The 23948-nt window shown below is 36.7% G+C and overlaps 2 protein-coding genes across 10 annotated transcripts; both read right to left on the bottom strand.

The window, feature by feature from the left end:
- Window positions 1–472: 472 nt before the first annotated feature.
- Window positions 473–14443, bottom strand: LOC122299428 (uroporphyrinogen-III synthase, chloroplastic). Of its 9 annotated transcripts, none has more exons than XM_043109704.1 (10): window positions 14113–14418; window positions 12336–12423; window positions 11652–11721; window positions 10838–10956; window positions 7045–7137; window positions 3182–3237; window positions 2405–2490; window positions 1895–2029; window positions 994–1059; window positions 473–940 (listed from the first exon to the last, which is right to left on the bottom strand). In XM_043109704.1, exons 1-9 carry the CDS (start codon window positions 14344–14346, stop codon window positions 1011–1013), a joined length of 930 nt encoding a protein of 309 aa, XP_042965638.1. In that variant the 5' UTR covers window positions 14347–14418; the 3' UTR covers window positions 473–940; window positions 994–1010. The 9 variants fall into 9 exon arrangements, with proteins under 9 accessions (XP_042965638.1, XP_042965639.1, XP_042965643.1 ...); XM_043109705.1 differs by having other exon boundaries at window positions 473–880; XM_043109709.1 differs by having other exon boundaries at window positions 473–870; window positions 7045–7131.
- Window positions 14444–15738: 1295 nt separating this feature from the next.
- Window positions 15739–23651, bottom strand: LOC122299437 (polyadenylate-binding protein RBP47-like). The gene is made up of 6 exons (XM_043109723.1): window positions 23028–23651; window positions 20476–20947; window positions 16874–16929; window positions 16679–16809; window positions 16352–16448; window positions 15739–16105 (listed from the first exon to the last, which is right to left on the bottom strand). The coding sequence occupies exons 1-6, from the start codon at window positions 23391–23393 to the stop codon at window positions 15944–15946; spliced, it is 1284 nt and encodes a 427-aa protein (XP_042965657.1). The 5' UTR covers window positions 23394–23651; the 3' UTR covers window positions 15739–15943.
- Between the last annotated feature and the right edge of the window lie 297 nt (window positions 23652–23948).

The raw sequence follows: 23948 nt of genomic DNA, 5'->3' as shown, positions 1-23948 counted from the left end.
TGTATACAATTCTTCCATCCAAGCTCAAAACAGGCCTGAAATTGTAAAACCAAACCTGCATTCATCCTCACTCCACACCAAATTTCGAAAATCTCAAACCTATCAAAATTGCCCAACCCACAACTTGTAGTTCCAGTCCTCAACTGACTCTTATTGATGCACCTATGCTGCTTCATCATTGAGAGGTACTTGAACAGGTAACTTTTGACAAATTCCAAACCTACAGCAATAGCTAATAAGGCATTGCAAACAAAAAGACAATACACCATTACAAAGAATTGTGAACTCACCCGCCACCACATAATAATCGGAGGATGAAGACGCAACTTGACCTAAACTTTATTTGATCAACCCAATATTAAAAATGACCCCAGCTATAAACCTCACTGAATCATGCATATTAAGAAGGATTCAAACGAGTCATTTAGGAAGGTATGGACAGCAAAACTTAAGCAAGGCATGGCACAAAGCATAATAGTGAAAGTAAAAGGCTTCTTCTCTAACAAATTGTGTACAACGAATTTTAATGATGAAAGCTATGATACAGCATAATTTATGAGCAGACAATACTCGCCACTTTATCCTAAAAGCAATTTCTACTAATAGTCATTATTTTATATATGAGTACAAAAAATTTTATTCATTGTCAATAGAGTTGCACACCTGATGTTGGCTTTAATACAAAAAAGAAAAGATTTCTGCATCAGGATATCCACTTGACTAGCCTTAAAAAGATGCCATGGCAACTGGATATGATCTCTTCAGGGTGTCGAAGATCTTACCCCTTTCTGCCATGCTGCTTCTAAGAACTTCATCTTCCTTTCATGCCTTGTTTACACATGAGCCGCTAATTTTTGCATCTATGGGGCCCTGCCATCATCTGAACTTGTTACCTCCTCGTCAATTTGCAAAACCCTTGGTAAAAACTGAAAGGAAACAACTAAAATAATTATGACTAAAACACTGGAAGAGAAAAAGGGAAAAAAAACGTACCTTGGTAACATGACCTTCTAGAGCTGATCATGTGATCCCAAAGCTTCAAGGATGCTATCAACCCACCTGCCAATTGACTTCGCTAAATTAGGAATGTGAAACTAACTCATTTGGAATACAACTAGTTATATTCATCAAAACAGATTCTCAATTAAGATGTTCACCCCAGAACATAAAAAATAACTTCCATAAATCCACCACCCAATGATATAGATAACCCCATTTAGCTAGAGTACCTCAAAAAATTCCTAGCTAAGTCAGTCTCACTACCTCCAGATATTTAAGCGTTATCTCCATCATCATGGGTTTACATTTTGGATGGATCTCGTTCATTTAACTGTGATATCCCATACTAAGTGAGTATAGGTGGTGGATGGGATCCCACATTACTTGGAAAGGAAAGGTTCTTGCTCTTATAATGATACTTAGGGGCTTTACTTGTCCCATTGACTAGTCATTTTGCAGTATAGACCCAGATGTGGCTTAGATTATCTTCTCATCAATAGCTTTACATAAACATTTTTTGTTATGAGAAGCTAGTAACAAACGCCAACATTAACAGCCAATTCACAATTAATGGAAATAATAGTCAGTATAACGAAATCAATGACGTGTATTTTCCCCCTCCTTAACACATTATAAAATGATAATGAAAACAAATACCCCTTAAATAAAAAGAATCAGCCACAACCAGCAGTCAAACCTTACAATAGACATTCTAATTCCAATTAAGCACATTTGAAAAAGAAGCCTATTTTCCCTAAGTTCACAAAATAGAATTGCAACACAAGCTAGTTCAGCATCGCTCGGCATAAAGGGTTTATAATTGCGAACTTATGTAAAAAAAGATACTGGCATAAGGTAGATCTTCCAGAAAATAGGTAAAGAAAGTGAACATTACCCTTCAAGGCCTGGTTGCGCTGGGTAGTACACATTTTGTAGGCCTAATCTTTTTGCAGCCAAAGCAGTTGTCTCACCAATACAGGCAACTGAATTGTTCCATGACTGTGAATCGCTAATAAGTTTGACCCAGGCACTGTTGCAATGGAGATATACAAACTAAATAAGATTTATGAACTAAGTACATGATCTAAAACTTCCTCACCAAAACCCTCTGATCAATCTAGGTAGCCCAAACAAGAAAAATAAATATAAGGTGCCCCATTGACCCCTAGTATAAGTGGTGTGACTATAAAGTTGACTTAAAACTCCATCTAGGTGGTAAATAAATGTATGAAATGGAAGATTTGGTGGCACAGAGGCAACTTAATCCAAAATGTCCTCAATTGCAGGAAAAAAGACCACTAATGACAAGTGAAAAAAGGTCAAATCCATGTCAAACCATTCCATGTAACTTAGGAAAGTAATCAAATATCACATAAAATAAGATAAAATAAAACCAATTACACACCGAATCGAAGAAGGTGAAGCGACTGCAACAACAGGAGTAGAAAGTGCCTCCTGTAAAAGCATTTGGTCAACATCCTGGACTTGTACCTGGAAGAAACCATATCAAATGATGGGTCAAGAACCACAAGAAAAAAAAAAAAAAAAACAGCTGGCGAAAATGATGTCATATAAACAAAACATAATGATGGAGACTGTCTCAGACTAATTAGTTTAGTAATTCATGATACATAATGGAAGCCACAACAATCAAGCACTTTAGAAAAACAAGCAAAATGCTCAGAATCTGAATTGACTATAACCACATCAGAAATCATAAATTCAATCTGGTTGATGCAATCCCTACAAAGGGGGAACTATCTGACTCTGAGACTGTAAGGTGAAAATTAAGGCATGTGATTGAACTAAAGGATTGAATATGAGAGAACATCGCAAATTATGATTCATCCAACTGCAGTCCCAGTTAGATAATCGGTTATCAGAAGCATACTAGATTTCTAACAAGCAAAGGTTAATATAGACAAGTTGATATCAGCATGTGTGACAGAATATGGAAAAATACAGATTTTACATTATAATTTACAGTAGGGATATTTTCTCAGTTGCATCAAAATTAAATCAATAGAGGAAAAGTCTTTAATGGAGAAGTACTGGTAGCAAGCCAATGATAAGACATGTTTATTTTTAATGTTTTTTAATTGCAATATGTCAATACAAGTTTTAATACATGAATAGAGAGAAGCAAAGACCCACAGCTACACCACCATTTTAAATACTTTACCGTTGTATATGTATTTAGCCTTGTGACCTCAAATCCACGATTAGACAAGCCTTCCTCTGCAGCAAATAAAACATAATGGTTGATTAATATTATTTCCCAAGCTTTGGCCAAGTATAAAGGCAAAGATGGTGAACTTCAAGCATGTTGCTGGATGCGAAATTATGATCTATGAATAATATAAACTATTAAGCTCAGGCTAATACATGTTCCTACGAGATACAATATTTGAAGGAGATTCATCCATATGAGAAAATCCCCAACTGCCTGAATGTGGCAAATCAAACTTGTTAATAAAACAGACCTGACCATGAATGCTAAATTGGCATTCAAATTAACGAACTCCACAAGAGGCTTCCGGGAAATTACTACCTAGTGATATTAAACTGTAGTGAGGGGGAAATGGATCTTATCATATATCACAAAACCACTATTCTTATCTTGACTACAGAGGCTGGGTTAGAACAGTATAAAATTGTAAAAGCAACATATCTCCAATGCTGCGCACAAAATAAAAATTAAGTCATCACCAGGGCTAAACAGTACTGCAACAAAATGTTGTTTATTGATGATGTGATTGAAGAGTAACGTAATTTTATTGAACATGCAAGGGGATGCAAACCTAGTGAACAGGGAGTATACAGAAGGATACACCCAACTAGCAAAACAAGAAGAAAAAAGCGAAAGTGTTCAAAAGCTAGAAAGCTAGAGAGTTGGGAGCTATTGTGAGCAGCCATCCAAACATACAGAGTGCTGAAAATTTTCATCTTTATATTTTTCTAACCTTTTCTCTAGATGATTCACACAGCACCTCTGAAGAGGTGTGAATTGGTCCAAGGTATCTTCACCGATTGAAGAAGGCAGATTAGGGTTGTGAGACCTTTTTTTTCTTTTTCTTTTTTTTTTTTTTTTTTTTCTTTTTTTTTGGGATGTCAGGGAACCTCTCCAAGGACCCATCCCTTCAAAGTAAACTCCGGTCCCATGCACCACACCCTTAGAAGTTTCCCTACACGAAACTGGTTAAATCGTTGGCTTTTCACCAAGGGGTGTGGCCCCAAAGGATTGTTTATACCCATTAAGTGTTGAACCTTGAACCTTGAAGGGAGTGATACCCAAAAACCAAGGCCTTCACCACTTGAAGGGTTGCGAGACTTAATTCTCTTTAACCAAGCCCTATCGGGGAAGTGGGCTGTGGTGTTATGCCTACGAAAGAGAGAGCCTTTGAAGGGTACTAATTGACACAAAGTATGAAACTATAGGAGGAAGTTGGTGCTCACAAAAGATAAGGATGCCTTTTATGATTCATCTTTGAAAGAATATTAGAAGAGCTAAGGGGGACTTCTCCCGTTTGCCTATATTTGAGATGGGTGATTGGTCCAAGATTCACTTCTGGCAAAAATTGTGGTATGGTGATCAAACCTTGAAGAGTTCCTTCCCAAAGTGATTCAAAATTGCTTGCAACAAGGATGCTTATGTGTCAAAATCTTTATCAGTTTATACATCTCTAGTCAATGAGGTGTAACCATTAATAGGGAAGTTAATGATTGGGAGATGGATCTCTTTTCATCCTTCTTTGACAGACTATACACGTGCAGGGTGGGTCAAATTGATGAAGATAAATTGGTTTTGGCCCCACGTAGGAAAGTGTTTGAAGTAAAATCTTCTACAATGTGCTATGTACTCGTGACAAGACTCCTTTTCCTTGGAAACTCATTTCAAGAAATAAAGCACCACCTAAAGTAGCTTTTTTTACTTGGACAGTGGCCATAGTGAAGATCTTACCTTGGACAACCTGACAGAGCAGGGCATGATAGTGATTAATCGGCCTCTTTGGGATAGTTTAGGTGATGCCTTTTAGGATGATAAGAGTTCCTAACAAGTTGGAAAGAGCAATTTGGTAACCATAAGTGTGCACCTATGTGGAAGTTTAATCCATGATGTGTAATATGATGTCTATAGAGAGAAACAAACAAACACAATTAAAATTGCGGAAAATCAGTGATTAAGCTCAGTCTTCCATTCTACTCACCCTTTTTCATTGGATAAGATAGTGTTGCTCTCTCTGTTTCTACTTTCAAGAACCTTTTACTCTTTGTCCTTTTGTTTGTTAGGCAATGTCTTGTATACTTCTTGTGTACTACTGTAACAGTATTTTTCATACTTTCTTTTTTGATTGGTAAAAAGAAATTTACTTTTTTTTTTGATAAATAAATAAATTTTATTGATCAAAGAATGGCAAAAGCCTGTATTACAACTCTAATGTCCCACCTAAGTGAGCACATTAGAGGCTAGGAAATCCCGAAGGGCCATGCCATTAAAATCTACAGCAATGGCCCAACTACAAAGAGTTCTAAAAAACAAGAACTTAAGCTCCTCTATAGATCTTTCCTTGTCTTCGAAAGTCCGCTCATTACGCTCCCCCCACAAACTCCATAAGATGCAAATAGGTATCATCTTCCACATTGCTTTAATCGGTTGACTACCTCTTATGCTAGGCCAGCTGGCCAACGCTGCCTCCACAGTTTTCGGCATCACCCAAGCCAGTGCCAATCGAGCAAACACGTCGTTCCATAGAGTCCTTGCTACATCACAATGTAACAGAAGATGATTTACCGACTCTCCCCCTTCTTTACACATACAACACCAGTCTGCGATAATGATCCTTCTTTTCCTTAGATTATCCGTGGTAAGGATCTTTCCCAGGGAGGCTGTCCAGACAAAGAAAGAGGCTTTTGGAGGTGCCTTGTGGTTCCAGATCTTTCTCCAAGGGAAGAGAGAGTTGGACTCTGGGGTGAGAGCCTTATAGAAAGACTTAAAAAGAAATTTACTAAACCACGTAAATAGGCATAGCCCAAGTACATAGGCAATGTACAAGAGAAAACACCTAATTACAACCTAAGAACTAAAAAAAGCAACAAAGAAATCATTAAAACAGGTCCCATCCAATACAATAGCCAATGCCCAAAGAAATAACGTATGGAATAAAAAATCTCTATCTTACCCATCAAAAAATTCTTACAGCATCTTTCACAATTGTTCTTAGGATCTTTGAGTGGATTTCTCGATGGGTTTGAGCTGAAATAGCTTTTGCAAATGGCAAGCAGCCCAAAGAAAACCTATATCAAATTGTCTTAACATTTTTTATGCATTTCGTAGGTCCTGAATTTCTTCAGGGCACTACATCCCATCAATTGCTTCATCACACACTACAGCCATCTAACCTAGCTTTTGGATTGTATTATCATTTTGGATTGGTGCTATTTGTGTGAGAAAAATGGGGAAACTGTGGTCGGTTACATTGTGAGGTGGCCAGGGTTTTAAGGGATGAGATCTTCAACCGGACTGGTGTGGCATAGGTAATGCCTAGATGGGTAATGGATATTTTCAGATGTTGGAGTGGCCTTCGGGCTAATATTCGAATTGCTACAGTGTGGAAAAGGATTCCTCATTGTATCATGTGGTGTCTTTGGATGGAGAGAAATGGTAGGTGTTTTGAAGATCAAGAGCGTTCCTTGGACCAGTTGAAGAGATTTGTTTTCAACACCTTACTTTCTTGGGCTTCTGTTAATGTTTGTAATGGTACTAGCTTTCATAATTTGCTTGTATCTTTATCTACTTTCTAGTGGTTGCTAGGCATTTTCCATGTATACTTCCTGCATACTTGGGCTATGCCTATTGTTCATGCAATAAAATTATCAAAACAAAAACCTAGCACTTCACATGAATTACAATGCAAACCAACCAGATTCGTTGTACAAAGTAGTCTCATCAAATAACAAATATATCATGATATTTAGGAGAACGAATTTTAGTATTTAGATGGCCACGATGTAAAGAAAAGCATATAAAAGGAACATTTCATATACCAATCTCATTGCTAGCTTTTGCAGAAGCAGGATATAAGACTCTGCAATTTAGCCCATTCTTTGGAAGCTCAGAAGCCAGAACCTTACCTGTCGCTGGAGAGAGCAAATTTTTAGAAACAAACAATTGCCATTTTGATGCTTAGCAGAGCGAAACTACAATCATTTCCCTGAACGATTAATTATTAGATGAAAAAATTATTATAAACAGTAAATCAAGTTACTAATGATGCAGACTCAAAAGAGAATCACATTATTTTTTTTGACAATTAATAAAAATTTTATTACCAAGAATAGGCACAGCCTAAGTACACAGAAAGTATACAAAGGAAATACGTTCTAGATACTAGAAAGCAAGAAACTACAACAGACACAGATTCAGTACATTATCACCATTCCTTACAAAGATCCTAGCCCAGAAACTAAAGTAGAAAAGAAAAAATAATGAAGATCTTCAAAAGAACGCTCAGTCTTCAAAACATCTCCCATTCCTTTCCAGCCATAAGCACCACGTTAAACACAAAGGAATCATTCTCCATCTGGCAGCAGCACATTTCCTTGCCTCAAAACCACGCCAACATGCAAGGAGATCCACAATTTCCTTAGGCATCACCCAATATAAACCTTTCCAACCAATAACCTCATTCCACAAAGACTTTGCCACCTCACAATGTAAAAAATGATTATTTACAGATTCACCATTCTTCTTGCACATGACACACCAATCAACTATACACAAACCACATTTTCTAAGGTTATCCGTAGTCAATACTTTCCCTAGAGCAACCACCGAACTGAAGAACACCACCTCAGTAGGTACCTTCACCCTCCAAATGCTTTTCCAGGGGAAAACACAGCCAAAATGACAATTAAGCAGCTTATAAAAAGAACTGGCTGAAAACCTGAAATTTCCATCATGATCCCACAATAGCCTGTCCTCTCTTCCCTGCATCACTTTTGAGTAATAAAATCTTCCCAGAAAATCTGAAACAACAATCACTTTACAGTCATTTGCATCTCTAATAAAGTCAACATTTCATAGAATATTATTATCTGTACATTGAAGGTAATCTGCCACAGCAACATTTTGATCCCTTGCAATCCTGTAAAGAGATGGAAACTCTGATTTAAGAGCTGATTTCCCACACCAAATGTCATGCCAAAAGAGAATCCTCTTCCCTTCCCCCACCTTAAAGTTAATAGAAAACTCCCCCCAACCTTTACTAACACCTTCCATAAACTCACCCCATATGCTTCTCTAACTTCACTAGAGCACCAATTCCCCCACCCACTCCCATATTTAACAGCAACAATATTCTTCCATAAAGCATCTCTCTCTTCATGATATCTCCAAAGCCATTTTCCAAGGAGTGTGTTATTAAACAACCTCAAATTTCTCACCCCCAATTCTCCACAAGAAACCGGTTGACAAACTTTATTCCAACTAACCAAATGAAACTTGTTTTCCTCTCCTATTCCTCCCCATAAGAAATTACGATAAATATTCTCAATTCTACTAGCAACCCCAGCCAGTAAAGGGAAAAGTGAAAGAAAATACATAGGAAGATTAGACAACGTATTATTTATCAAAGTAATTCTTCCCCCTTTAGACAAATATAACTTTTTCCATCCACCCAACCTTCTCAATAACCCCATCCCATATCAAAACAGATTTGTGAGGAGCCCCCAAGGGAAGACCAAGATACTTCAGCGGCAGTGAAGCAATCTTACACTAAAATATTAGCCAAATCTGAAATATTACCTACGGCACCCACCAGTACAATTTCAGACTTGTTTAGGTTAATCCTAAGACCCGAGACAGCTTCAAACATAACAACAATGCTCTCAAAGATAGAATATGTTCTTGAGTGGGCTCACTGAAAATCAATGTGTCATCGGCCAAAAGAATATGAGATAATTTCATGCTATGCCGTTCCTCATTGCCCACCTCATAACCCACCAAGTACCTTCCTTCTACCGCCGCTTCCAACATTCTACTCAATGCATCCATGACAAGGATGAAAAGAAAATGAGATAATGGATCTCCTTGTCTCAAACCACGTGAACTATTGAAAAACCCAACCAGAGTGCCATTCACCAAAATGGAAAATCTCGACATCAAAATGCAATGTTTGATCCACATTCACCATTTCTCTCGAAAACCATACCTCCCAAGAAAATACAAGAGAAAATCCCAGCTAACATGGTCATACACTTTTTCCATGTCCAATTTAATCAAAATTCTAGATTCATATGATTTAGGCATCATTTGGTTATGCAGTTCAGATGAGATGAGATGTGATGTTTGTTGAAAGTTGAATAAAATATTGTCATAATATAATTTTTTAATGTTAGTTTCATTTTGGAATTCGAAAAAATTGAATTGTTTATTATATTTTGTGTGGAGATTAAAAAAATTGTAATGATGAGATGAGATAAGATGAGATGAGATAATTTAGGTTTAGGTAAACAAACAAGGCCTTAATTCTGCCGTCCACAGACTCATTAGCAATTAATACCGAATCAAGAATTCCTCTCCCTCTTACAAAGGCATTTTGAGATTTCGATATAATATTTCCCAACACGCCACTCATACAATTAGCCAATATTGTAGAGATTATCTTGTATACCCCCTTCACCAAACTAATAGGCCGAAAATCGCGCATCTCCACAGCCTCTACCTTTTTGGGAATAAGTGCTATAAATGTAGCATTGAAACTTTTCTCAAATTTCATCAATGTATAAAATTCATGAAAATATGTGGTTGGAGATTAAGGGTTTGTGGATAGGGTGAGAATGTGGTGGTCTTTGTACTCTTTTTATGGTACTCCGAGCTTTATACTGGCTGGTAAACTTAAAGCATTAAAAACAGATTTGAAGTAGAATGTTGAGGAGTTTGGGGACACAGAAAATAAAAGAAACTTTTGATGCAGTAGTTGCAAAGTTTGGAGGAAAGGGAGCTGTTGGGGGACTTATCCAGTGAGGAATTGGAGAGAAAAAAAAGTGGTGGTGGATGATTTAGAGAAGATCACTTTAATGGAGGAAATCTCTTGGAGACAGAAATCCTAGGTCCTTTGGCTGAAGGAAGGTGACAAGTACATGAAATCTTTTCACCGTACGGTAAACTTTCATCGAAGAAATAATGCAATTGAGGTTCTTCATGATGGTAAAAACATCATTGTCATTAAGGATCACATTGTCAATTTTTATGAGAAGTTGTTTAGAGAAGAATATTCATGAAGACCAAAGCTTGATGGACTGTTTTTTTACTATATTGATCAGGCAAGTGTAGAATGGTTGGAGAGAGCTTTTGAAGAGGATGAAATTCTCGATGTGGTTAGAGGAATGGCAAGGGATAAGGCTTCGGGTCCGGATGGTTTTTCAATGGCGTTTTTCAAAAAGAGAATCACATTATTACTCCAAAGACATATATTTATGTATGCCTGTGTGTGAATAGTGCACGGGTTCATGTGTGTGTGAGATGACTCAAGAAATAACCCCAAATGTAACAAAGCCAACCCCACTAAACAAACTGAAATTAATTTTCTCCTCAACATAAGCTGAGAGACTCGTTAATATGTAACCCTCTGATTTATTCATCAATCTGAAATGTTTCAAGCTTACTGCATCCTGATTATGAAGATTCTTATATCATAACACCCTTGACTGCTCAACAGATATGATTCTCATGTGCCCTTATTCTGTTCATTTTTTGCTCTAATGACCAAACAAGAAAAACAGGCATTAAAAATGTGTCTATATGTAAGTGCAAACCTGCAAACGCATGAACAAATACCTTTTGAGGGTGCAAAGGCAACATTGAGTGATCGATTGGAGAACTGCATCACGTCGTCAAAAACGCTCGCCGTACCAGCTCCAACAACACCTACATTAACATTTGGGGTCCCAGCCGCCCTAAAGTTTTAAATTAAGATCAAGTTTATCATTTTGCCAAGTTTTAAAAGGGGGAAAGAAAGAACAGAAAGAAATTATCCCAAATGCTTAATTTATTAAAAAGAAGTAACGTTTTCAGAAATTAGATTATGTGTTACAGTTTCTGTTTTGGGCATACTGAATTTTGGGGAAAAAAACAAAAAACAAAACAAAACAAAATTGTGCAGATTGTACTTTGCATCCAATTATGGGGATTTTTTATTTTATTTTTTTATAAGTATGGGGATTATTTGATTTGATATGTTCTATTAGTTATTTAATTTGGTCATAAGCTACAGAAAGAATCCATAATGCAAAGTCTTCAAGCATGCTATCCAGTTTCCAAATAATATATATCTACGTGGGGTGCACACAATTGTGTGTGCATGGAAAAACAAAAATCAGATAAGAGTTTTGTCAAGTCAGGTGTAAGGAAAAAAAATTTAGAAAGCCAAATACTGCATGCATAAATAGAAGAGATGACAATTTAGTCAAAAGAGAAAATATTGCATGCATGTCCTAGGATTAAGGATGACAAGCAGATTGACGGAAAAAAAAAAAAGACATGTTTAAACCACAAACTAAAACTCCAGTTTCAATTTCCAGAAAAAAGAATGCAGGAGAAAATAGCTATATAAAATATGTCAAGAGTACAGTCAACAAGCTCTAACCCTTACTTCCATGCCTCCAGAAAGACTGACCCAGCCTCAGGGGAAGTTATGACAATCCAATCAAATGGTGTATCTGCTGCGATAAAAACAAAAAAGAAAAGTATGTTCAAGTTTAAAAAATAGAAAAAAAAAATCAAGTCAAGGTAGTGGACCCTACTACCTAGTACAAAAGATACTGTGCTACCCATGTCTCATTTCATATTCAAAGACCAGCCTGATCCAGGCTTGACAACAAAATGACTTGAATGCTATTAGAAAGCAAAATGAAAATATTGGGGGGTCAACCGTGCAGCCCAGCTGGATGGATGAGTTTTGTCTCCGCAGCGATAATGCTGAGTTATATGATTTGAGTTATGGGGGAGCTTTCTACACCAGGTCAAATAGAAGAGAAGATAGTCCTATCCCTATAAAGCTAGATAGAGCTCTAACCAATACTATAGGGTTAAGCCCTGGGATTTACGGTGGACTAAACAAACAGAGGGTTCCGTCAACTAAAATGCATAGTACGCCAGTTAATTCTAGCTACTCATACATGCTTCAATGGCAAAAGAGAGAGTGACTATGATCATCATTGTGTAAGCACAGGGCAGTTCATAACAATCGTCCCTGGTATAATGGAATCACTTGCACCTACACTAAAAAACCATCCCATACCACCAACAAGCTAGACCACAAAGAAAACGAGCTTACCACTTAATACGGATGAAAGCCTACCCATATCAGGCCCCTGTGTATGCTGAATGAGGGGAAGCTCCAGACAGTTAATTCCATGTTTAGCCTGTACTCGGCATTAGAAATATAATCTTAATTCAAAGATATATTTGAGTACCCATGCACCAAGGATCCCACTACAACATGTTTCCTAGAGGTGGAGATACCAAAACATGTCTCCGCTGGAAACATGAGTGCGCACAGTACCCAAAAAATTGGATGAAAGCTCTTTCAAAGGACATGGCAAACAAAACAAGAGAAAAATTATCACCTAGGCAACATCATGCAGGTTCATAAAATATTTGTAGTACTGGAAAAGGTTTAATATAATATTGCTTAGATTCTACTTAAGAGTTCTGATGATCCTTTTTTTTTTTTTTTTGGTAGGTAAATATATAGTTGGGATAACTAGCATTTAGAGAATGGAGATGAAAAGGAAAAAAATATGATAGGTTAGGTTAGAGGAAGAAAGACAACACATTCATGCATCAATAGTCTTTTGAGGGATATCAACATTTGTAATGCTTTTCCTTAGTACTGTTTCTGCTTTAGATTGTACTTATCTTGTATACCACTTGTGTACTTGGGCTATGCCTATTTACTATGAATAAAATCTCTTTTATCTATTAAAAAAAAAAAAAAATCAATAGTCCAAAGCATTGGCGAACGGAAGTAAAATGCCAGGGGCTGTATCCATTTTACTGAGTGGCTTGAAGTATGTAACAGATTAGCAGTTGTGAATGAGTGGCAGTAAAGACAAAACAGATTAGCAACAGATTTGAAATAGGGATTTAATAAAATGGGAAATTGGGCTTTTCTTATTCTTTTGGAGGGGAGTGGGGGGATTTCCACCTACTTCATTATCATCAAACAGAAAATCATTATCCTTTGAATAGAGGTATTATCAAACATTATACACCTACACTATCCAAACGTAAATTTACTTATAAAAGAAATATTAAAAGGAAAATAGTAAAAATAATATGCTTCAAGAACATCTAGTTTTTAACACAATTATTTTTCAACGTTGAGGAAAAAAAAAAGAAAAAAAATCTTTAACTTTCTAATTCTGCCACTATCAGATTACCGAATGGAAATGGGAAGAAGAGAACTAAGAAAATAGAAAATTCTTCGCCATGGCCCACCAAAGTGTTATCTTCAAAATGATCAAGACATAGACAGACAGTAGATTATAATTTATTAACAATAAAAAGAGGCACAATTCTCCAACATCCTATTAATTTCTTTTTACTTTCTCTCCATAGCCCAATAGTGGCAATAAATATCAGTTCTTGCCCTTTTTGTTTCTTCTTGCGTTTTTTCGTAGAAAGTGAAACAAATGTAGCCTAACGAATATTCTTTAAAATGATGAAAATTGCTCTCTCCAAATGTAATATCAGTTCCACCCGTACATGTAGCTGATGAGCTTGAACACATAGCCAAGAATTCTGATCAGAAAGCCAAGAATGTACTAACTAGATAAAAGAGGAGCACATAGGTGAGAATGCAGCGTTCTTTTTTACACATACAATCGAAAACCTAATGTGCAAAATTAAAACACAAGCCAAGCTCAAAATATAAGCCCACAAACTATTCTTAATAAACAAGGAGAACAAGACTAGCAGACTCATCCATAGCATCGATAGGCCATTGCGAAATTCAAAAGAAACGCAAAATCAAGAAATCTCAAGAAAATAAAAAAAATAAAAAATAAGTTCATAATGTGAGGGATAGAGAGGGAGGAAAAAAAAAATACCAGAGCTCTGATGAGCTTGCCGTTCTTGCCGCGTTCTCTGGTGACCACGACTTTGGGCCCCGCTGGATTCGACGAAGAGCCCAAAGAAGAAGTATGAGAAGCTCGGAATCTGAAAGCAATTCGCCTTCGGCGGTGAATTTGCAGAGGAGGAGGAGGAGGAGGAGGAGGAGAAGGAGCAGAAGTGGACGGAGGGGAGAGAGAAGATAGAGAGGAGAGTTGAGAAGGAACGGCCATGGAAAACGTGTTGAGTGGTGAGCTCTGCCCCAGTCTCCAGCTGTTGCCAAATTATGACCCCCACAAAGAAATAATAATTCATTTAGTTATTATATTAATTAATTATTGGTTTAATCATTTGATTATTTCTTAAAGCGCCGACCCAACGAAGATGATGGAAGCCACGTGGCTTTCACTCGTAGGTTAATATAGTAACTGTTGTTAGGCTGTTCTGGTTTTTCTAAAAGGGGAAAAAGCTGAGAGGTCTTTTTGCGTCCCAACTGCCCCACCCAACCCTTGGGTGCCATGCGCCCCTGCTACCAACACTTGACAGCTCATACCTTTTTATTCCTTCCTTTCTTTCTTTTTTCACAATACATAGAATTTTGATGTTTAAAATATATTTTCAAGATCAAGATATGCAAAATTTTCATATTCTTTTTAAAGAATTGGTTAAATATGAAATTTAGATAAAATAAATAAATGAAATTAATTTTTTTTAAAATTATAAAAAATTATTTTTACGTACTATAGGTATATTATTTTTTTAATATTAAATAACTATTTTAACTAATTAATAATTTAATATAAAAAAAGCGAATATTGCAAGAAGATGAGTTAGATCGTGGGTTGGGTTGGGTGGGGGTGGGGGGGACCGTGTCCAGGGAAATTGGAATGCGTAATTAAGCGGCGATACCATTTGTTTTTAATTTTTTGTTTTTTCCATTCGTTCTAATATTACTTTTATTTAATTAATTATATTTGCAAGTATTTAAACAACATACTATCTATATAACATAAATTAATTTTAAAATTTTAATTTAAAAATTAAATTATGTCATATACATTACTTTATTTGAAAAAAATAAGCAATCATTTTGACCAATTACTTCAAATATACAATCATTTTTACATATTCTTCACACACCACTAAAATAATTAGTCAAAACAATTATTTTATATTAAAAAAATAATTCAATCAATCACATTAATAAAATATCTTAAGAACATAAAATTTTCTATATCTTAAGAACGAAAAGATTGGTAATCAAATATCCTCAACGTTTTTATTACTTTTTTTATTATCCCTTTACAAAATTTTAACCCAAAAAAGGAGTAATTATTAAGGACGGGTTTGGATTTAGAGATAAGATACGAGGTAATTTTAGATGAAAAATAAAAGTTGAATAAAATATTATTAGAATATTATTTTTTAATTTTATTAATTTTTTAATAAAAAAAGATATACATACAACTATCTTCACAACCCTGTTGTAAATTATAGACATTTTAGTAAAATATCTGATAAAAGTAACACCATTTTATAAAAATATCCTCAATTTAAAACATAAATATATAAAAAGTTGTACGTGTATCATTACTAAAAAAGAAAGCAAAAAAATACTAATCAAATATTCCAATAAATAAATTTCTCATTAAGTCCAGCAATTCTGACAAAGAATTAATCGAATCCCTACGGAATTACTTCTTGCTATCAAAATTCAGTTCCACTCCACAATTGGAGGGATTTTAAGACCACAGAACCAAGCATATTACAGAGAAATGGAGCCAATTTTGCCCCATCTAGAGTGATAATATGCTTGCTGGTTTAGTTCCGTCAGTTTACCTGTTGTTGGTGGTTGCCATAAACAGGGTAAGCCCCATATGCAGCAGCATACATGCTTGGGTCATGAGGACCCGGCAGGGCATACCCATAACCATCATAAACCGGGCCCCCATAGTATGCCCCACTCCATTGGTTGCCAAAATCTGCTCTAAACTGCCAAATCCCAAACAGAAAAATAAGCCAACGAATCAGAATTAATGGAGAGATAATCATTATTTGTTTTTGCATGGATCACTAAAATCAGTTGTCCACACCAATTGCAATGTGAGAACTCTACATTGCCCATTAAATCCTTTAAAGGTTCTTTCCAAACACCCAAAACAAAATAAGGCAGTAAAAGGAAGCAAGGGATCTTTTTTGTATGGCAGTTGAGAGGGTGGGGGTTGTGGTGATGAGTACCTGCTTATTTGCTGGATTGCGACCCCAAGAAAGACGCACAGTTTGATTGCCAATTACCGTGCCATTCAAATTCTGCAATGCCTCTTCGGCATTATTCCTGTGAAGAGAGATTAAAAGAATCAGGTAGTAATGGACAACCTACAGTTTCAACATACCATCTCTTTTTCCTTTCTGTTTTTTACCCCATATATAAGTAGTAGCTAACACACATAGTAAGTCTTGAACTCACAACCTAACCTTGCATCCAATTAAACTAAAACTCATTGGAAAGATTCTGATGTACCATCTAACTATGTGACAAATCAAAGTTACGGCTAGAAATTATACCTGTTAGCAAATTGTACAAACCCACAACCTTTCCCAACAGGTATTTTAACAGAGACTATCTCACCATACTGTAAGAAAGGCTGCTTGAGTTCCTCATCTGTGACATTAGGGTCCAACCCTCCAACAAATACCTAGCATATTAAAGTAGGTGAGGCTCCCAATGGTTATAATTTAAAACAAAATGAAAAAACTCACTGTTGTGTTTGTTGAATCACCGTCAGCCTGGTGTGTACCATTTGATGCGTACCCACCTAACAAAACCAAAAATAATTAAATCACAGAAAAATAAGCAAAGTCTAAGCTATAAGCCATGGTTACATAAAGATAGCTCACTTCACACTTCAAACCCTGTTCTGGACCAACTACAAGCAGCCTTCTTTATGATATGATACTTATTTCATAAGTGAATAAATTTTATTAGAAGCTCATAGTGGCACAAGTTCACAAGAAGTATGCAAGAGAACATATGACTCAAGAGAAATGAGAATACCAATAATTCATGAAATCTAAAAACATAGGAAAGTGTAAAGTGTAAACTGTGGTAGGCCATAATCCAAACATATGGAGAGTTGACCATGATGGACTCTAGCTCTTACAACATCCTCTTCAGTCTTCAAAGCCTTGGGAATTGCATTCCTCCCAAAGGCACGGCATTAAACATAACAGTATCATCTGCAATACTTATGCTTGATAAGGGCTACCCATCTGCCCTTTCCAGCAAGCCAATAAACCCACAATCCTTTTAGGCATAACCCCCTTTCCAGCAAGCCAATAAACCCACAATCCTTTTAGGCATAACCCACTTAATCCCAAACGGCTAAAAATCAAATCCCACAATTCTCTAGCCACATCACTGTTAAGCAAGAGATGATCAATTGATTCCCCACTCTTCTTGCACATATAACACCAATTTGTCACCAAAATGTGATTCTTCCTTTGATTATTTATGGTTAAGATCATCTCTAGAGCAGTCATCAATATAAAGAATGCCACCCTAGTGAGAGCTTTGTTGCAGGCAAATGTTTTTCCATGAAAAACAATTACCCTCTTGGGGGCTAAGAATGCGGTAGAATGTGTGAAACTCAAATGTTCTCTTCTTTGATAGGATCCATATATCGTCTTCCCTAGCTCCACTCAATCTAGTTGAATACAAAAGATTGAAGATTGTGGAAAAAAAATCCACTTCCCAATCATGAGTCTATTGAATAATGGTAATATTCCACCGTCAATTGTCATTGTAAGATTGTAAATGATTGGCCACCGAGGCCTCCTTGATTGAGAGATACAAAGCATTTCTAGGAAGGCCACCTTAATGGCTGCTCGCACTAGAATTGGATCTCACTTTGTTGTCCATCTCTTATATTACGAATCCAAGAAGTTCCCCAACCCCATCTTATGTCCTTCCAAACCCCAATTGATAAGAATGTCAAGGATTTGAGTGAAGAACTTTCAATCCCAAATTATGTGGGTGGATTGTGAAGGCAGGCATCAATAGTTGCTAAATCTAACATTGGTTGTGAGTTCGGTGAAACTGGATTATATAAGTGATCCTACGGAACTTTAATAAAGATTTGCATTCTTTTTTTTAGTAAAGCAAAGCTGTAGCAATTGCCAATTGCTTCCATAGTACATCATCATTCCTCTCTAGTCAACAGGAAAAAAAAAAGGTATTTTAAATTATATGTGCATAAATGACACTACCAGCACAGTGCGATCGCTTGAAGTAGAGGTCTAATAATCAGAAGAAATTAACTGTAAAGGAGTATTATAAACTCTTATCAGCACAAGACCACCCTCCCTTTCCTTGGAAGAGCATTTGGAAGTCTCATGTGCCCTCTAAAGTAGCCTTTTTTGTATAGAATGCAGCCCTTGGGAAAATCTTGACCACAAATAACCTGAGGAAGAGGGGATGCATAGTGATGGATTGGTGATATTTGTGTAAAAGAAATGGAGAATCTGTTGATCACTTCCTATTACACTGTGACGTTACAAGGGCATTGTGGGATGAGATTTTTCAAAGGGTTGATGTCACGTGGGTTATGCCCTTGAGAGTGGTAGTATTGCTGGGTTGTTGGAGGAAGATACAAGGATGTCCTCAAGTGGCAACAGTGTGGAAGATGATTCCGCTATGTCTTATGTGGTGCATTTGGTTGGAAAGAAATGCGCGCTGCTTTGAAGACAAGGAACGCTCTTTAGCAAAGTTGAAGAACTTTTTCCTACACACTCTATTGCTTTGGTTTTCCGCTATTGTACTAAACGGGGACAATGTTCATGAATTCCTGTCTTTATTTCATCACACATAGACCACCCCTAGGTGTTATATATACATCCTGTGTGCACAGGCTTTGCCCATTTTCTGATTAATAATATTTTTCTCTTACTTATCAAAAAAAAAAAAAATGACACTACCAACTGAAAAAAATATATACAGGAGAAGGTTAAGAATTTATGCAAGCACCTTAACATTGTTAGGAGAATTTATTCAAAAAATGACACTACAAAAGCTTCTTAACACCAAAATCATTGAATTAAGATCCAAATATAATGTAGGGCATATTTTTTGATATTGAGTATTAGTTTTGAGTTCCTCTATGTTAGGAGAATGCCTTCACATTGCTAGTATTCTCTTTTACTTTAAATCAGGGTATTTTGGTAACTTTTTACTATCCATGGGCATGGCTTATACTTTGGCCTACATAGGGTTATTTGAATTTTATAATGTTATTAATTGGGTTTTCTTGAGCCTCAGAAACTAATCTATAACTCCCAACCAAATCTCATTATGGGTTAGGTGCGAGACACTGTGGTCCAAAATCAGAGATTTCTTAACTATACAGCATCATTCAATGAGATAAACCATTGATGCTACAGAAACAATGCAACACAGATGCTTCATCCAGCCCTCCCTCCCCCTCCCCTTGAACACAAAAATCATCTCCTCCCGCCCATATAGGATGGAAAAAAACATCTCTCAATAATTTTACACATCCACATGACGCATCTACTAATGAGTCAATTGACGCCATAAGCCTCAGCAAGGGGGGTAGTAGAAAAGGTCACATGGGTTAAAACTAAATAGCTAAGAAAAAGTTGGCAAGCTAAGTGGCTCAATAAACAATAAGGTGGCATTTGTAGAAGCATGTTGGAGAGGGGCAGAGAGAGAGAGAGGGATGCAGAGAGAATCTAAAAAAGATACTGTTTTTTAACGTTGTGGTTTTATATATTAACAAAAAAAGCAGTATGTTGAAATTCCACAAAGCTACTGGCAGAACAGTAAAACACCACAGCAGTATGTTTGAAATTCCATCAGCTGCAAAGTTTTGAAAGAAAAGAAGTAAGAGCAGAAAGGTAGAGTGGCCATCTCAAAGATGTAGCACAATTAAGGCCAGATAGCCATTGGAAAGGGGAGGAAAGGAAGAGCAAAAGGTTTCACCACTTCACAAATATCAATCAAGAAGTAGCAGTTCTATTTATGAAAGGGTTAGCAGCTAGGGGTGTGATTCTAGACACCCACAATCATATGCATGTCTTTTCCCACATGAAGCATTGCAGAGTATCCTAAAAAACTCATTGTTTATGTGTATGGTTGCTGAAGAGAGAGAGAGATAGAGAGAGAGAGAGAGAGAGAGAGTGTGTGTTTAGCGAAACATATAGAGGCTCTACCAATATATTTGAAGGAAGAAAAAGCATAATACCTGGGCTGTGAAAATAAAACATACATACCAAAATACAAAACAAAAGGACCAATATAACAACAACAATTTTCTTATTTTGTAGCAAGCAGAGTAACTAAGTACCTTGTGATTGTTGATATCCAGATGACTTTCTAGGAGTTGCAGCACCAACGCGCATAGGCCTGCTCGAACAATAGGCACCATTCATCTCAGTCAAAGCCTGTGATCGCTCATTGTCATCCCCAAACCTCACAAAACCATAACCCTTTGATCGGCCAGTATTGGCATCAAAAACAACTTTTGCAGCTTTAACTGATGGATATCTACTAGCAAAAGTTTCTTGCAATAGGCTATCTGTAACATCTGCAGCTAAATCTCCAACAAAAATAGATATATCCGGAACATTATCAGACCGCTTGTCACCCATGCTAAATGTTGCCCAGTTCAGACGGAAGGGCTGTTCTGTATTTGGCATCAGAATGCCAGCATAATTTTGTAGAACTTTCTCCGCTGCTGCATGTGAATAGAATTCCACAAATCCATAGCCCTCTGATAAACCAGTCTGTTTATTGCGAATGACCTTAATGGAGGCAATCTGCATGATACATGACAATGGGTTATAGGCAATGGTAGCAAAATAAGCAGGTTACCAACATATCAAAATAAATCTGAATGGCCTAGTGTATCATAGACATAGTTTTAAAGATCATTTCTAGAAAAATAAAAAATAAAAATAAAAATTAAAAAAATCAGCAAAGTCCATCAAAATAAACCTAGCCAATTATCCTTATGACTGAGAAAAATGACATCATATTTTTATTCCACTTATTCTCTCTCCTTTCCCAAAACCCAATAAAACACCTTAACTCAAACCATTTCAATACTATTCACAAACCATTTCACTACCATTCACAGAATTCTCATCTCATCTCATCTCATCTCACTTCCCAAACGAGCCCTAAAGTCTTCATGATTTTCTTGTATCTGTTTCTGTTTCTTATCCTTAGCTAGGTGCTTTCTGTTGTATGCATTGTGTATTTGGGCTAGGCCTACTTATTATTTATCAATAAAGGCTTTAACTATAAAAATCAAAACCAAAATTGTAGTAGCGTTCCGTGTTGATGCAATCAAATTCTAATATGGTTAAATATAAGAATACACCAGAAGACACCTAACTGACTCTAATAAAAATTCTGGCTTCTGACATAAAAGAGGAAGTTGCACCAAAACATCAAAGCCCTTCACAGATGACCTTGAATATCACTATATATCTGGTCCTGCCGATAGACATACACTATCAAATGAACATATTAGTAGGCAAGAAAGAGCTTTTTCCCAGCAAGGATTATGTATATAACACCAACCTCTGATTCTCTATGTATATCTCTGATATGAAATTTGACTCCAATAATTGTAATTCCCAAATTATATATCATAAAAGAGATTGTTCCCATGGCTTCTCCACTTGCAACCTTTACTGGCATCAATATAGTCTTTATTCATTGGTGCCTCTAAACAACCAATGAGGCAGGCCTAGTGTAATCTAGCTTAGAGGCTAACACACATATATCTCAGCAGTAAAAGCAAATTAGGAATCCTTTCCTCACTAGGCCAATGGGGGATATCAAAATATATCAAAAACTAATTGTAGAATCAACTCCCTCTTCTGGTTAGGTAATTAATGCAGCACGCAGCTAGGTAATATTTCTGCTTTTGGACAATAACTCTGTAAGGAGTGGACTTGGTTCTGAAGGTGAGTATGGAGTTGTGTTCTGAAGTTCATGTTAAGAGGAAAGGAAGAGTGAAGTAACGAGTGGGCAAAACAGTGAGTTGCATTTTAATGAAGCGGTGTGGAATGTAAACGGTGCATTTATGCCTTTAATGAAATGATGCGTTGGGACAGGAAGGAATGGAAGCCATCGTGAAAGCTTAACGGCGTCATTTTCATCACTTGCTCTTTCTGTCTATAAATAGCAGTACAGAACTTCATTGTAAACTGTTCAATTGCATGAGATTAGCTCTTAAATTGTATGGAGGTTTAAGGTTCCTCGAAAACCTTATTCAAGAATCAATAAAGGGGATTCTTGGTTTCTTTCTCAATCTTTCCAAGTTTCTTGGTCATTCTTGTTTTGTATTTTCTTGTTTTGGGTTCTTTGTTGACACTGATATCTTGAGTGATACCTTACAAACTCCAACTTAACACCAGCTTCCCTTTTCTTTTCCTCAATCATAACTCACACGTTCCTCTAATAACGCCACCGTTTCCCAGTAAAAAGCTCTCATCTTTCAATCATTTCAAATCATACAATGTTCACGTACATAAACAAAATCCAGCACACAACGCAGCAAATAAAAGCAATGGAAAAGCTAAACCAAAAATCAATACGTGAGCTTAAAACACGACAAAGTTATATTATCCACTCCAAAGATAATACCTTGCTCAGAGGATCACCATATATATAAATAAATAAATATATATATATATATATAAAATATATGTATGTATGTATGTATGTATGTATTCAGGATTTTATTTAAACAATATCAAGTTATGTTCATGTGACAAATCAAAAACCAAATCAGCGAGTGCAGCGCAAAAGCTACGTTACAAGTATGCATGTGCCGATGGGAGAATATACATAAGAAAGAAGAAAAATGGATAACGAAATAAGGACCTCGCCGGTGGAAGCGAAGCAGCTATGGAGATAATTCTCGTCCATCCAGTGGTGCAAATCGCCGATCCAGATCGTCTTGTTCTCGCCGCCAGATCCCTGCTGCTGCTGCTGTAGATGTTGTGCATGATGCTGCTGTGGGTGTTGTACCTGTACGTGCTGCTGATACAGATGATACGGAACGTAGTGATGCGGCGGCGGCGGCGGCGGCGGCCCGTAATGCTGAGGGGGCATCAACTGGTGCTGCATTACCATCGGTACCGCCGCAGGGTACTGCATCGCCATCCACTGAGGCGCCGGCGGTTGCGGCTGCCGTTGACTCTGCTTCTCCGGCGGCTGCGTGTTCGAATCAGAGCCGTTGGATTGCATCTTATGTTCTCTCCTAGTCCACACTCTGAAAATTCCAAAAACAAAAAAGATTCAAATTCTCAGAACCTGAAAACAAGAAAATCGAATCCAAGCTAGAGAGAGGGGGGGCTTTCGTGGATAGACGTAAAGAACAGTGTTAGGGTCCAAATGGAAAGAGGATTTATCCAGTAGTTGTGAGGATCACGGTTGTTATTTCAGCCGTTGGATCAAACGGTAGGGTTGACCTGGACCGTTGGATTCGTAGACAAGGATATACACAACTATCTATTAGTACAACTAGGAGGCTGAAGATTTTAATACCTTACGACTCACACGTCCGTTCAACTGCCTTTTCATAGTGAAATTGCGTCGACATCTAAAGCCTGAAGCTTCGGTGGAAATACGTAGATGGTACAAACTATGGAGTCCATCCATTGAGACCTTGAATTGAGTCGAAATAAATTAATTTAAATTAAAATGAATTAAGTCTTTTATAAATAATAATAAATTGAAATGATAGAGTAAATTTTATAAAATCTATCAAAAATAAATTTGAATATATTCGAATATTAATAT

Source organism: Carya illinoinensis, chromosome 16, assembly GCF_018687715.1.
Source record: "Carya illinoinensis cultivar Pawnee chromosome 16, C.illinoinensisPawnee_v1, whole genome shotgun sequence".
Classification (NCBI taxonomy): domain Eukaryota; kingdom Viridiplantae; phylum Streptophyta; class Magnoliopsida; order Fagales; family Juglandaceae; genus Carya; species Carya illinoinensis.
Note: the sequence above shows the minus strand (reverse complement) of the source record. Positions and strands in the feature narration are given on the sequence as shown.

Excerpts from the sequence above, each read along its gene's own strand:
- LOC122299428 (XM_043109704.1), bottom strand. The coding sequence starts at position 14,346 with ATGGCCGTTCCTTCTCAACTCTCCTCTCTATCTTCTCTCTCCCCTCCG. Across the intron at positions 12,424-14,112 it reads GCAAGCTCATCAGAGCTCTG|GCTAAACATGGAATTAACTG; the intron begins GTATTTTTTTTT and ends TGCCGAGTACAG. Across the intron at positions 7,138-10,837 it reads TGCCTTTGCACCCTCAAAAG|CGACAGGTAAGGTTCTGGCT; the intron begins GTATTTGTTCAT and ends TGCTCTCTCCAG.
- LOC122299437 (XM_043109723.1), bottom strand. The coding sequence starts at position 23,393 with ATGCAATCCAACGGCTCTGATTCGAACACGCAGCCGCCGGAGAAGCAG. Across the intron at positions 16,810-16,873 it reads GTGATTCAACAAACACAACA|GTATTTGTTGGAGGGTTGGA; the intron begins GTGAGTTTTTTC and ends TTAATATGCTAG. Across the intron at positions 16,449-16,678 it reads TTTGTACAATTTGCTAACAG|GAATAATGCCGAAGAGGCAT; the intron begins GTATAATTTCTA and ends CTCTCTTCACAG.